This window comes from Barbatula barbatula (assembly GCF_947034865.1).
Source record: "Barbatula barbatula genome assembly, chromosome: 22".
In the NCBI taxonomy this organism is placed as follows: domain Eukaryota; kingdom Metazoa; phylum Chordata; class Actinopteri; order Cypriniformes; family Nemacheilidae; genus Barbatula; species Barbatula barbatula.
In genome coordinates, this window is record NC_136785.1 from 7,303,984 (window position 1) to 7,318,109 (window position 14,126).

At 39.8% G+C, this 14,126-nt stretch overlaps 1 protein-coding gene across 1 annotated transcript in view; it reads left to right on the forward strand.

Moving 5' to 3' along the window:
• Nucleotides 1-1,934: 1,934 nt before the first annotated feature.
• Nucleotides 1,935-14,126, forward strand: part of efna5a (ephrin-A5a) — a 48,652-nt gene continuing 36,460 nt past the window's right edge. The window contains exon 1 of the mRNA XM_079486730.1: nucleotides 1,935-2,895. Within this exon, the coding sequence (XP_079342856.1) occupies nucleotides 2,771-2,895 (125 nt within the window). The 5' untranslated portion in view covers nucleotides 1,935-2,770. The remainder of the gene's footprint in view (nucleotides 2,896-14,126) is intronic.

Here is a 14,126-nt window from a genome sequence, read left to right on the forward strand (position 1 = left end):
AATAGAACCACGTCAGTGAATCTGAAAATAACGTCTTTAAGGTCTTTATCATCTCATTATGCTGAATGTGTGGACAGGGAGAAAAATCTCTCATTTCGGAATAATTGGATGATTCAGTTCATGTTTTATTTTAGGCAGCCATTTACAAGATGCCACATGAGTCGTAATAAACGGCACTTGGATAATTTTATTAACATTTATCATGGTTAATTAAATGAATGTTTGCACTTGCACTTTTAATCACCACCATGGCTCCATTAGAAAGGCCATTTTGTTGGCGTGCGGAAATGGCAAAGACGCAAAGTTCCCCCATTATGATGTCATCACAGACAATGACAGTAATTACGTTTGCATCTTGAGAACCATATAGTCTCGATCATCGCTCTGATTATCTACTTCAGTTTCTCTCTCTGTTGATGAAAAGCTCTCCATCGTCGCTGATGGAACGGGCATGTGTATACGTTGCTGTTCCACATGGAAGACTATTGATCAGACAGTCCAGCTGGAGTTAGTTTCATTAGTTTCAGGCCTAACCTGCCAAGACCAGACTCTAAAATACAGAGAAATAAACAGCTTGCCTGCGGTAGATATAAACATTTATTCTTTCAGGAGTTTGTTCAGCAGGGTGTATGATGAGCAGAGAGACGTAGGGGCTTACGGCATATAACGGGAATGTGAAACAAAGCAAAATATAGCAAAAAAGTCAAACATAGAAAATTGCTTTGAGGATCAGGAATTACTCCCAAAATACGATCAGGGAATGCTTAATGTAGATAGGGACTTTGGTTTTAACAATATGCAGTTATTATATAATGGCAGCTTATTCCAAACTTAAGGAATGAGGCTCTAGGGCAGAAGTAGAAATATTGTAAAGCGCTTGCTTTTTAACGTCACTTTGTTTCATCCTTTACGCGGCAAAACTAAAACCTAGGCACGGTTTAATATCCTAATCTTTTAAATTCCCAGTGTGAATGCACGAGTCGTCAGATGCAGAAGCTGGAAAATAAGATGTAAAAAGGGTAGGAGGATGCTGTGATGAGTAGCTGCATGTTGATGCCCTCTGACCCTAATTTACAAAGGCTCATTTGTCTGAGATGAGGCGATAAACAATGACACATTAGTTTGCAAGGATAGATGGACCTAAATGTGCTGTCAACATATTCCACAGCACATTTAAAAGCTTGTATCGGTCAATACTCAAAACACTGGCTCCATTTACTCTCTTACTTTGGAAAAAAAACATTCACAAAAGATGTCAGTCCTTTGATTTACTGTAGTCTTTTCAAACTGCAAACATGCGACGGAAAAAAAGCTAGAGATGAAACTCACACGGACCATCCTGCAGCCTTGGCACTAGGTGCCCACGAGTTTCTTTGGACGCTTTTCAATCGCTCCACTACGGGGCGTATTAGGGCTTGAGGTCTGCGGATGGAGCAGGCAGTGCCAATCGTTAAGCTGAACCCTTATTTACTTGAGACCAGAACGAGTGGGACCTGTTGTAATTTTGAGGACGTGAGCATCAATATCTCAAAATGCAAACTATACTCAACCACCCACACAAGCAAACACGCTTTCTGAATAATACAGAGTTTTCCTCGCGCGTTTGAGCCTTTCTCGTGAGTTATTTGGCAAAATAGTAGCAGATCTCTTTATAGTTCTCGTCGCAATGCTATTGTATATTGTATTTTTTCGCTGACAATGACGGATATTAACATAATCTAAATGTAAAATGAAAGGATTGGCACTCGTTTGACGCGCGCGCGGTATTCTTTAAAATAATGTAAACGCTCAAGTACGTTGAGCACGCAAAACGCGTTTAAGCGACCTTACCCTGGGAATTTATTCTGTCTTGGGAATTACACCACCGCAAAAAAAGATCTACCACATTTAGAGGCGGGTTGTAGTTTTTGTAACCGAGACGCCCATCATTCAAAATGCAAACCAATGAGAGCGATAAAGTGAGCGCAGGAAACTGTACCTCGCTCTCCCCCCCCCCCTCTCTCTCTCTCTTTCTGAGACAGCATGGCTCATGCACCCTAACCAACTCAGCTGCCCGGAATCTCACTGGACTATCTCAGCATTTAATCTCGAATACCATAAAACATACAGTTCTGGCGCGCGTTTGTATGCTTTGGTCGCTTTCCGTCCACGAAGGCAGTTTGCTCTCCGGAGCGTCGCCTCGCTGAACCCTGACAGTTCGAGGACAACGATCTGGACAACGTCTGCGTGAATTTAGTTTTTAAACGTCAGGTTTCACTAAACGAACAGAAATTCACATATCGGAGAACAAGGAACGCGTGGACGGATGCTGTTTATTTCGTTTACAACAACTAACTACATTTGCTCGCGTTTAAACCGCGTTGACTGTCTAACGGGCTTTGGAATGGAAAGTTAAAAACACACAAGGACCTGAAATTGGTTTGATCTTGTCGAAAACTAACACTTGTGTGGCTCGCAAGAGAGGATGCGCTTGGGATGAACGCATCATCAGACCGGACTATTGACAGACAGCGAACATAGTAACCTGCTTCTGTGTTTATGGTTCATCGCAGTCCGATTCGTCTCATAATTCAATGTGACTGACTCTTGAAGACTTGAGCACATTGCTGTTGTGTTGAACTGTAGACGCACTAGTACAGCATCAGTTAAGTTGTTTTATAAAGAGAATTTCTCACGTGGGATATTTAACAAAAACATACGCCCGTCGTCCGATCGGTCACGGTAAACCCACCAACGCCGTGTTATCCTGAACAGACTGAAACTTTCAGAGATGCTGCAGGTGGAAATGTTTTATTTTGTGTGTATCAGCCTGTGGATGTCTGTGTTGGGCCTGGAGCCGGCGTCTAAGGTGGTAGCAGATCGCTATGCCGTCTACTGGAACCGAACAAATCCAAGGTGAGTTAGTTGCGCAGTAAATACAAAAAAGCGAATGCTTGTCATTTTTAAGAGCTTTGTTGTGACGATAGGAAAACGCAATCGTACGCTGATACCGAGGAGTGGGTTTTGCAGTTTAAATGTTTCTAAGATGCTTTTAAGCCCACCGGATCATACAAATAAGCTTCATTGCTGTATCATCAGTCACCACAAACACGTAGCGTTTTTTCAAAACTTAAGAAAATATATTTTGGGTGAGATGCACACGCTTGACGGCTTTATCTCGCAGTCATTTCTTTAAATCACAGAGTTTCGGATATAAAATACACTACCGTGGCGAAAAAACAGCGCTCGAGTTTGAGAAATTACTTAGTTTTGTTTAAAAAAATGTGTGCACCCTGGCCATTCATAACCCAAAAGACATATATTTTATTAAGGCAGTGGTTTAAATAAGTGCTTTCAGGTGCAGAATTTGTTCTTATTTATTTTTAAGCGTCGTTGTTGTTTACTATTATTATTTTCAGGAATTTAGGCATGATTTATATCTAAAGTTGTTTTCTTTCTATATATTTTTGAGTATGACTTTTAAAAATATGAAGTCATTATCTGTGCGTTTCAGGCACTTAACCGCCAGCTCGTAGACATTGCCCTCTAGAAACATCATTACAACTAAATGTCATGGTTCACTGGTCAATTTTATAACTTTAAAAATCTAGTTTAACTCTTTGAAAAGGATTTTTTACTTATCATATTTCCAAAAGGGCAACATTCTTTGTCCGTGTTTGTTCGTTCTGAAATATATATAAAATCTCTTTGTAAGATCTTTAGTTTTAAATAACTCTTTTATTTTTGACCCCCTTTACTGTGCAGGGAGGTTAAGTCGAAATGAGTACTTTTCTATCTAAATGTGCACTTCTTAAAAATACTGTATGTTTTATTAGGGACTGTTCTTAGTTGTGAGGTATGCTGAATATCAATATGAATATTTCAAGTCATTATCCACCACTTGATACATTATTCTTCATTTGTATCTGAGAAAAATTTGTGTAACAGCTTCATGAAAATTAGCCCATTTGTTAGAATGCCCATCATGCACTTAAATTAAAACGATGAGCAGTATCCTCCCGCAGAGCACCTTGAAAATGTAATACTTCTCTGGTCTTTGCTGGATTGTTGCCTGAAAGCGCCTCGATTCCAGCTCATCCCCATTCTCAGTTGTTCCTCCTCAGTTGCCATGGGGCTTTCTCTCTGCCCTGCACCCCAGCCTCATGCTGGGTCTACACAATGGGTCAAACCTAGAGAAGCATTTCAGGAGTGGCTGATGCCCAGTTGGGTGCATGCTCGTGAGAGGCAAACGCATGCAGGGGTCACACGTTCAGTGATAACAGCACAAGGCTGCGGTTAACCATCATCGGACAGTATTGAGCTCTAGTTAGGGTGAATCCGAGGGCGAGCCCCGTCTGTATAGCTTGTGTGTTTGGGCACTTGTGTGTATGTGTGGTGGAGGCTCCCTGCCTGGGTTTTGTCGAGGTAAAATGAGGCCCCTCTAGCAAATAAATGAGTTAGTCCAAATGAGTATCTCTCATTCGCATTCATGCGCTCACCCAATGGCCTAATTCAAATCTTGCTGTGCTTTATAATGTAACGGCACTATGTGTTACCAATTTGGGGCCCAGAATCAGGCAACGTGTCAGTCATAACCTCAAAACAAGTTGTCTGCTTGGCACTTTTTTTAATTATAACATTTCACTGAAGTTGGTTAAATGTAAAAAATTAAAGTTGTTTATCAAATACTTATTTTTACATTCACAGTTAGTGTTCATTTAAAAAGCGGCATCATCCTCTCTTAATATATCGCTCATTAACAGGCCTAAATGACGAACATTAGAGACAGCTGTGCAAAAGTTCAACTCCAAGATTTAGCTAGCTGCCATGAAATATTAATGCCTCCGTGGCAGAGAGATTGCCTACATTAGGGCTTTAATTGAAGTTTTAAACGGCTTAATGGCATTTAGTGACAAATGTCTCTCTATAATAACGAGAAACACAATTGTTTATACATTTTTTTTCTCTAATTATGCCGCAGACTTATCTCTTAATCCGTAGTTTGCAAGCATTGGAGTTGCACTTTGGATCGACGATGAACATACTCAGCGACTGAGTATTTTCACATGAGTGAGTACAGCGGAGTCTATATAGATTCTTTAGAGGATTTGATGGGGAATGGCTCCTTTAGTTTTTGGCTTGAGATTTGCAGCGCACCCATTCAAATGTAAGCCTCCGCCGAGCTCTGTGTACGGTGGTCTTACAGGCTTCACTGAGTTTTGGAGCTTTTTTTAAATGCAGTCCATGCCGCCCGCAATTACAAATTCAATTCAAGTTGGCAGATTTCCTCTGAAGTTTCCCAGCTCATTCGCAGATTAGCCATTTCTTGGGTTGAGACGTGTTCTTTCTAAAGAATCTAGCGGATTGGCTTGAGATCTTGAGAGCTGATTGTTGCCTCGTCTATGTAGCCTTCTTTTCTGAATAAGGTTCATGCAATCTTGATTTAGCATCTACATAAAAGACAAATGTTGGTCAATATTTTTGGTTGCGTTATTTATTAAAACAGTCTTGCATTGAAAACGAAACCCGTTTATTTGTTGTTGATAGGTAGGATCAGCCAGGAATCGGTATTGAATTCCTCCAGTAATCTTCTGGCTGTTTGTGTATGTGGTGCCATGGAAGCTGATACTGCTGTCCATCAAAGAGGTCTGTCGAATGGACCTAACAGCTGGGTAGAGGGATTTCGCCATTCTGACGGAGTCAGTCCAGGGTCCAGTTTTAATCACTGATAATGCTTCTAAAATCTCTCAATAGCACATGTGGCACTTTTCCTACAGTTTTTAAAGCTTTCTCTGTCAGGTGGTGCTGTGAATACAAAGCGCGTCCTGTTTAGATTTGAAATGTTTTTTTGCTTTTTACATTTCACAGTTAAACGATTTCTCCCTTGTCTTTCTCTTTCCATCTCTTCACTACAGAAATAGGAAATGTCATGGATCTCTTCTAAAGCCTTCTCTTTTTCACCTCTCAGCTCCAGCTTGGGAGCGCCGGGCAATATGACCTCGAATGGTTTCCTTTTTGTGCCGGCTCAGTTTTAATCCCCACTTTAAAAACAAAGCCTATGGTTTGCGGTTTGCGGCCAGTTGATATTGTGATAGCTGTTCAGTTTGTATTGTTCTGTGTGTTTACCCTCTTTTTTCCTCATTGGCACTTCTGGCCTTCTAATGCCAGGTTCTGCCTGGACTTTCAATGTCTGGAAAAAATCGTGTCCAAATATTGACTGGTTTGAGCAGCGTGATCTTCCCCCCTGCCGTGCCCTGTCCCCTGTGAAAGGGTGGCATTGTTTCCATCTTAGTGGACCTTTGCCAGAGTTTAAAGTATTTGGGCTCTTACACACAGGAAGAACATACAGTAGGGCTTGTCTGAGGAAATACGGACCTCTCGAAAGAAAAGCGTGATAGGATGTAAGAGACTCCGACCAAAGAATGGAAAGAGTTACAGATAGGAACCGCAGGCCTCTCGGTATGAGCCCCCAAATCATACCCCATCCTGATTTAACCCTCTAGGGCGGTGGTGCTCTCAAAAGGTATCAGAGAAATCACACCAGCAGCGAGAAAGTTTCTCCTGCGGGGTAACTTACAGCATCATGCTGTTTGATGAGCCTTAGCATGCCGAGCGGTGCCTGGCCCCTTCCTTGGGAGCTCCGCTGATACGCTAATAAATGTTCACATACTTGTTTCTCACAGGACTCTAGAAATAGAGGATTCTGGGTGCAACTCTGGTTTTAAATAAAAGTAAACCATTCCTCTTTTCATTTCACAAAGTCACGCTTGAGTCATCACAGGGGTGTCTCATCCTCTCTGAACTTTTTGCTAATAACTGATGCATGTCGGGTCCCTATGTTTGCTGGGGGTAAGCCGCTCAAATTTTGCGTGCTTTTAACTGCGAGTGGTGAAATGTCTTTGCTGGGGTCTTTAAAGGTATTAACAGAAAGGCACTAAAGGGCTTAGGAGGTCATCGTCCCATTGTGTAAAGATACAAAACACTTCCTCCGAACCCCTTCACCCCTCTGTGTTTCCCTCCGAGAGCCACGACCTCAACAACCATTCATATTAATCAGCTTCAGACCTTAATGACCTGATAAAGCTCCTGAAAGGACCCTAAAGTTTGCTAAGCCCCCTTGATAAGAATTGGAGGAAAATGTAGCATGCGGTAATGACTACTTTGCGCATTCTTTTGCAGGGAAAGCGCAGGGCGCTTTGCTCTTTGTACCCTTCCTTACGGCACATTTAATCGCAATGAGAAATAATGAAGGAAGCGTTTGTTCGACAGACTAAGCTAATAAAAATGGACTGACTTGGCATGCGTTAGAATGAAAGGAAAACAAGAAAGTATAGGAGAAATGTAAGCGAGAGAAAGTGCTTTATATATTTAAAAAAACGTGTCTCCCAGATTTGAACTTGGTCTGTAGCCTCTAAAACTGCTTTCAGCTGCAGAACTGATAAACTCTTGGTTAAAAAATACTTGAATCTTTCATCGTTATTTGTAAAGAACTTACAAGGATTTTTGATGCACTTCCTTCCATGAAACATTTCACTCATCGCTTTATTGCTCCCTGTACTCTTTGTAAGTAGCTTTGGATAAGAGCGTCTGATAAATGACTAAATGTAAATGTCATTCAGAGCATTAAAAAATTGTTTGATTAATTTATATTTTTCAGACATATTGTTGAAGGACATAGTTTTGAACAAAAACAGTTTTGCCATTTAAGCTCCTTTGGATGTGTTATTGTGAACATATTGCAATTAAGGCTGTGGTTATGCTCCAACAAAACCGGCTAATGTAATATTGTTTAGGAAAAGGTACAAGGAGACATTTTTCATTTACTAAACTTTGTGTGAAAAAAAGGCAAAGCATCAATAAAAAACTTTGTTGTCATGCAATGTAGTATTTTTTAATTTATATTTTTATCCTGTTCAAAACCTGTATATGACTCTTTCTTCTGTGGAACCCCCAAACATTTTTTGAGAAATGTCTCAGTTTTGTGTCCACAATAGAAGCCAGTGGGGTCCAATGTTCAAAATATATTTTATATTCTGCAAAAGAAATAGTCATACAGGTTTGGAATAACAAGTTCTTAATTTTTTTTCCAATTTAAAGGAAAGTCACAAAGGTAAAAAGGAAAAACTTTTCTAGCTCGATTCTGCAATGTATATAATAAGAGGTGGGATTTTAGATGTTCTTTTCATGTATCAGGTTCGAGATTTATTGCATATGATCAGTCTGTGGTAAGTGCTAGAGCATTTCCTTGTTACAAATTTGAGTACGCTTGAAGCATTGGGACCCATCAAATATTAAACGCTGTTTAGGATCTCAGAGTCAAGTCTGGCCAACAAAACCTTCACACGCAATGTAGAGAAAATCAGGTCAGGATGACCATCACTGTAATCTGGGGGTCAGCGTTGTGGCATATTGCAGCTGTTTCTTTTCGTAGATTTATATGATGTTTTTCAATACGAGTATGCTTCAGTATTGCCCTCTGTCTGTTTTATCAATTTAATTGATCAAATTCATTTTTATCGTATGTTTGCTTAGTTGTTTTCCAGCCCTCCTTGTATTTTTGTATAGGAGTACACGCGGCCATTTTCAAACTCGCTTCCATTTTGTGTTTTCGAACGGAACAGCTGTGGATTTGGGAATAGGCTCCCCTCTTTTGTAACCTTTTTTTCATCACATCAAGGGGTTACAATGGCTTTCCCTGCACACTGTGTTTAATTTATACCTTGTTCTCAATCAATGCGACAATTCCGTTAGATTCCAGCTTGAATTAACAGTTTATTGATCCCTAGCAGTTTCGCTCGGGCGTCTCGCTCCCTCTTATAACAATTAAATGAACTAGTCCTAAAACTCGAAATTGCTCGACACAAAAGAATCCTGCATTTACCGATTGGCCCTGTGCCACCAAAGATCAGATCTAATAAACTCCACTTGAGCCATGGTGCCACCCTGTTTACATACTCGTGCATTGCCGCCCCGGCGCTGGTATCATTGGAAGGGGGAACATGCTAGCAGACGGGGGAATCATGAAGGCTTTCACTCCTCTTTTATGTATCTGCTGCGGTCGGGCCTCAGTTATTCTTGTGCATAATTGATGGAAAAGTTAGAATAGCAGAAGTAATGCGATGAGAGGGTGCAGTGAAGCGGCAAGGCGGACAAGCGCAGCGCTGGCAGCCGGGAGCGGGATCGCGTGCGTGGGGCAGCAAACATTGCAGGGGATAAGAGGGCATCTGAAGTAACAGGTCATGGCGGAGAGGCAAGACAAAGTGTCAGCCCGTAGTCAATCAATCACTTCCTATTTCGAGAAGAGATCTTTTGGCAAAATGATGGTCAACCTATGACATGTTAACTAAGACCTGATGGCTTTGAGCATAAATGCGTGTTTGTACTCTTTAATTAGACCCGAATAGCGCCGTACTTCATGTTCAGGCTTGTTTTGCAATTTGAAATTACATATTGTTTATGCAAACGGGCGCGTTCCATTGTCTCAAATGCTTTGAACTTGTGTATTAAGTCATACTGCAGGCTGGGCGGCCGCTACACCGAAAAGTGGTGTCACACCTCGAGCAGATACTACAAAGAGGTGCTAATGGCAGAACAGCCCTACTTTTGTGTAATAGACAATGAGCTGCTAACCAGTATCATCCTGTTTCAAAGCAGCCCGGTGACTGTTCATAGACTTTGGAGGAAATCATGGTATCTTCCCCTCGGGCTCTCTCTGAATCATTGGGGCGCCGATTGTAAAATGAACTGAAACTAATCATTACTGGTCCTCCAAATTTGATGACGACAATTGGTGTAATGAGCAAAACATTGAAACCGGGACAGGTGGAAACTGGAAATTCGGGAATTCTCACATTTTCATGATTAAGAAATTCTTGGCGTGTGTTTCTGCTTCACGGTGTGTTGCGGTATATCTCAGCAATAAGAATGCGGTGAGCCAATAGGACAAGGGGGAAAATTAAATGGCTTTGTCAGATTTGATGCTTTTTTGGTTTGGCGAGATTTTGAAGCATGAAGGCAAATAATCTCAAATGTGATTAAAACATGAGATCAATCTTTCTTTGTAGGATAAGGACGGAAGATCTTGGTTTAGTTAGTGCTACTAGACTGCTGTTTATTTTATTATGAATTTCAGGAGCAGTGGCTATGGCTACAGAATTAAAAATTTGAGGATATTTATCACACTTTAAAATGAAACAATATCTATTTGTGAATATTTGTGTTTTCTTTTTGTTTATGTTTTAATATTAAAAATAAGCTAACTCTGGCATCAGTGAATGGCATACATTTTTTTGTAGTTAAACTAAATAATTTTGCATGCAGATACAGAATCGATCATTTTTAGGGTGATTTTGTTTGTGCGGCCACACGACCTGAAAAGAAATATGATGCCATTATAAGTGAAAGGAAACCATCTGTCTTGGACATAAATATTATTGCGATGCCATAAAGGCTTCCGATGGAAACATAAGCAGCGAATACGCTCAGGAAACAAATAAAGCTTTTTTTATGGCTGTACCTGCAGCCCTCTGGGCATCTCTGCTCCACTGAAAACTCCCAACAAAATCATCACCTTCTAATGGTCTCAATCCTGCACTCTGTGATTTGTAGTACTTTAAACATTTTCATTTGAGTTTAAGTTTTGAATTTACATTGAATTACTCAAATGTGTATTAATTAAATTAATTGATTAATTTGCTACAAATGTAATTTTATTTAAGTGTGATAAAAGATATGATTGTGTCCTAATTCAATTACAGTCTAATTATAATGCCTATATAATACAATTCCAATACTTTTTCTTTCTAATTAATTTATTAAATTATTTATTCAGCCAAAATGTCCACATTTGAGCATTTGAAAATTATTGTCCAGATTTATAATTAGCATTTTCTATTGTGACATGAAATATTCATATGACATGAAATTTCATTTTCAGAAAAATGTTCTGTGCATTATATTCACAGCCCTAAGCTGTGTAGTATTTACTCCGTTTAAATATTATATATAATATTTAAATTTCTCGCTTTAATTTTAATAATGAAAACTGTTGTTCAAAGTAAAATTTGAGGGTTGTTTTGTAGTGAAGTGACGTACGTATGACCAGATGAGAATTTGTTGTGAAAAGAAGGTTCTCAGTGGCCCGTTACTATTGGTGTGGATGTGATGTGGGTGGATGTGGGAGTTCAGTCGGTCAGGTCTAGACACGCAATGCACATGGGATATTCAAGTGCTATCTATTGTCAGCCCCACATTTTCAATGCAGCTTGCATCAAATCAGAAAATAAGGTGTATGGGTTTAAAAAAATAAGATCGTGTATTACAAATTCGTTCCATTTAGAAGTCGTTTTTAACTTGTTTAATTACAGTAATTTAAACATTCCATCACAATACAAAATAAAACTATTTTATGTTAAAATCTTTTTTTTACTCCGTTTTACTATGTTTTACTTCTATACACTATGTAAAAGTAGGGCAGGGGAGTGGTTACCAAAACCCACCAATTGAAGCATCAGTGGGGGCTCTGCAGATCTGGGAAAACCAATAAGATTTTGCCGCTTTGAATATCCTCAGGCACATTAGTGTATTGTAAAAGCTTGGGGTGGCTTGCAGGCAGAACATATTCAATCTTATCAGCATCAAGATCACTTTAGGCTGATTTGTATTGTGATTTACTTTGAGTTCGCTTAAAGATCGATCAATCCAGGCTTAAAAGCATGCCAGCGTAATTCATAAGTGGAGGAAACAGAGGCACTACTGTTGAATTTATAGCATTTAATTGTTGGGTTGGCACTCGCGCTTTCCAGCGCAGAGTGATTCATAATGTTCTCATATTAGCGTTCATATAATTCAATCGCGTTCGGGGACCTTAAATCCGCTCATTTGCTCTGAGATATCCTGTCTGAAAGTGAGAAGGTTACTAGATGCACGGGCCCCCTTAGCCCCGCCCCCTCCGTCTCTGCCGCCGTTTGTCTGCTGTGTCCCCTGATTCTGTCTTAAGGGGCTGATATCAGATATGGTGGGGTATGAAATGGCTTACGGCGGGCTGTATCCCAGGCTCCACCAAATTCTCACCCCTTTTTGTTGTCCGCCTTAACTCTGATGTAATTTCCATTCCCTCTGTCGAACTGATAATATCTTTTGTCGGCGAGTCCCTTGTAGGACTAATCCCTCTATGCATACCAGACTTGCTCTTGCTCTTTGAAACCGAGGAATATGTGTTATGTGGGCATTATAGTGCAAGCATGCCGCCTCTCTCAATTTTAGCCTTCCCACCGGGGGATTGAAAACCCGTCTCATCCCTTATGCCTTATAATGACTTTGTGTTTTCTCTGGCTTGTGTTTGATTATTTCGCTATCTCCCAGCTCCCTGCCTAGGTACGATATCGTGCGGCGGCCATTGAATTCGCCATATGGAGCCGGTGCAGTGGAGGCCATTGAGCAAATCAGAGTCCAGATGCTCTTTAGATGATTCTGTTGCACTGTGTGATTTTTAACGTGCATCCTGAGCTTGCCTAGACAGACACACTAATTTCATTTGGTGCAAAAGCGGAATGAAGGACGTGCTGTTGAAGTTGGCCAGCGGTACCGGGCCCTGTCGGGCCACGCTTATCTGTACCGTTACATCCTGCCACATTTACACCCTTTTAATCTGCCTTCACTTATTTTGTGCAACATCCTGGAACATAAGCTTTTGCCCTTGTGGCATGAATGTTATTTAATGATGCTGAAATTAGATAATCGGAACAAAACAAACTGTTATCGCATTTCATTGAAAGGCGAAATGGGAATATTATGTCCATCGCCTCGTTTTTCACAGCCCTTTGTGTTACGGTACAGAGTTAAGTCCAGTATTACGTTTGTGGGAGTACAGTGGGTTTATTTGGTTTTGGGTTTTTCAAGCAGGACAATGAAAATGATCATTGTGAAGGAAAGAAAAGGTTTATACTGACCTCATAGCACGTAGTGTGATGTCAAAGCCAAAGGTTTATGGAGAAAGGTCACAGCCACATCGCTGTGCACATTTCCCGTCTCCTCAGACTTCAGCCCATTAACACCCACATCCAATGGGGTTCCAGCTCAGGCTAATGACCGCTCTGCACTCAGATGTTTATGATGCATTTCGAATGTTTTATCTCACAGACGCAGTGTTTGAAAAGACTGGAGTCAGCCAAGTGTAATCACTCAAATCATTTCACTGACTCGCATGCTAAAAAAGTAGGTCCAGCTGTAAAGATCAAAGTCACCTCAGACATCTGAAGTTTGCTGCTCTCGTACATCTGCAAAGTTATGATTTGCAGAAAGGTCAGGGGCGAAAACATTTTAAACCAATTGCTCGAATTTGGAGAGAACCCGTATCGAGATATTTAATGTGAGCAATCGCATATTTGGTCAGATTGTGAATTAGTATTGTGTGGTTTTGATCATTTCTGGTGCTTAGGCCTATTTGTATGTGCTTGTGTGTCATTATTCAGCTCAGTTGGTTAGTGGCTACACTGAAATAACCGGCGATGGCATAAGATGTGCCTTTTCAAGATAAATGAGAAAAACAGTACAATATTTTGAATTACTGTTCATGTTACAGTTGCAAAATCATGAAATACAATTTAGCTTATATAAAATATGTAATTTTATATGAAATTATTTTTTATTACTATTTTTATTTTATTGCTTTACCATTAATGCCAGTGACAAATTTGACTATTTATTGTTGTAGCAATAAATACAGTAATTATTTTATTTAAGTTTTTTTTGCAGAAACTTTGCTTTAATAAAGTTTTTATGTATTTATTTATTATAATAATGACAATTCAATATGAATAAAATCAACAGGCTTAAAATTTAATAAAAATTCAATGAAATAAGAAATATGTCTAAAAATAGGATAAAAATCAATAGTGAATAGAATATGAAAGATAGCCACAATATTCCTATATATGTAATATTTTAAATTTCATTTTTTCGGATCCGGAGGGCCCATTGTGTGCTTATTTTACTCCAGATATACCCAAGGTTTCTGAATGGGTATCATTATTCACATACAGCAAGATTATTTTTGTTCCTTTCAGTTTACACCCTTGTATCGTGCAAAGCGTCATGGGGCATAGGAATTTCATATAGAAATAAATGTTGCCTTTTTTATAAAGTCT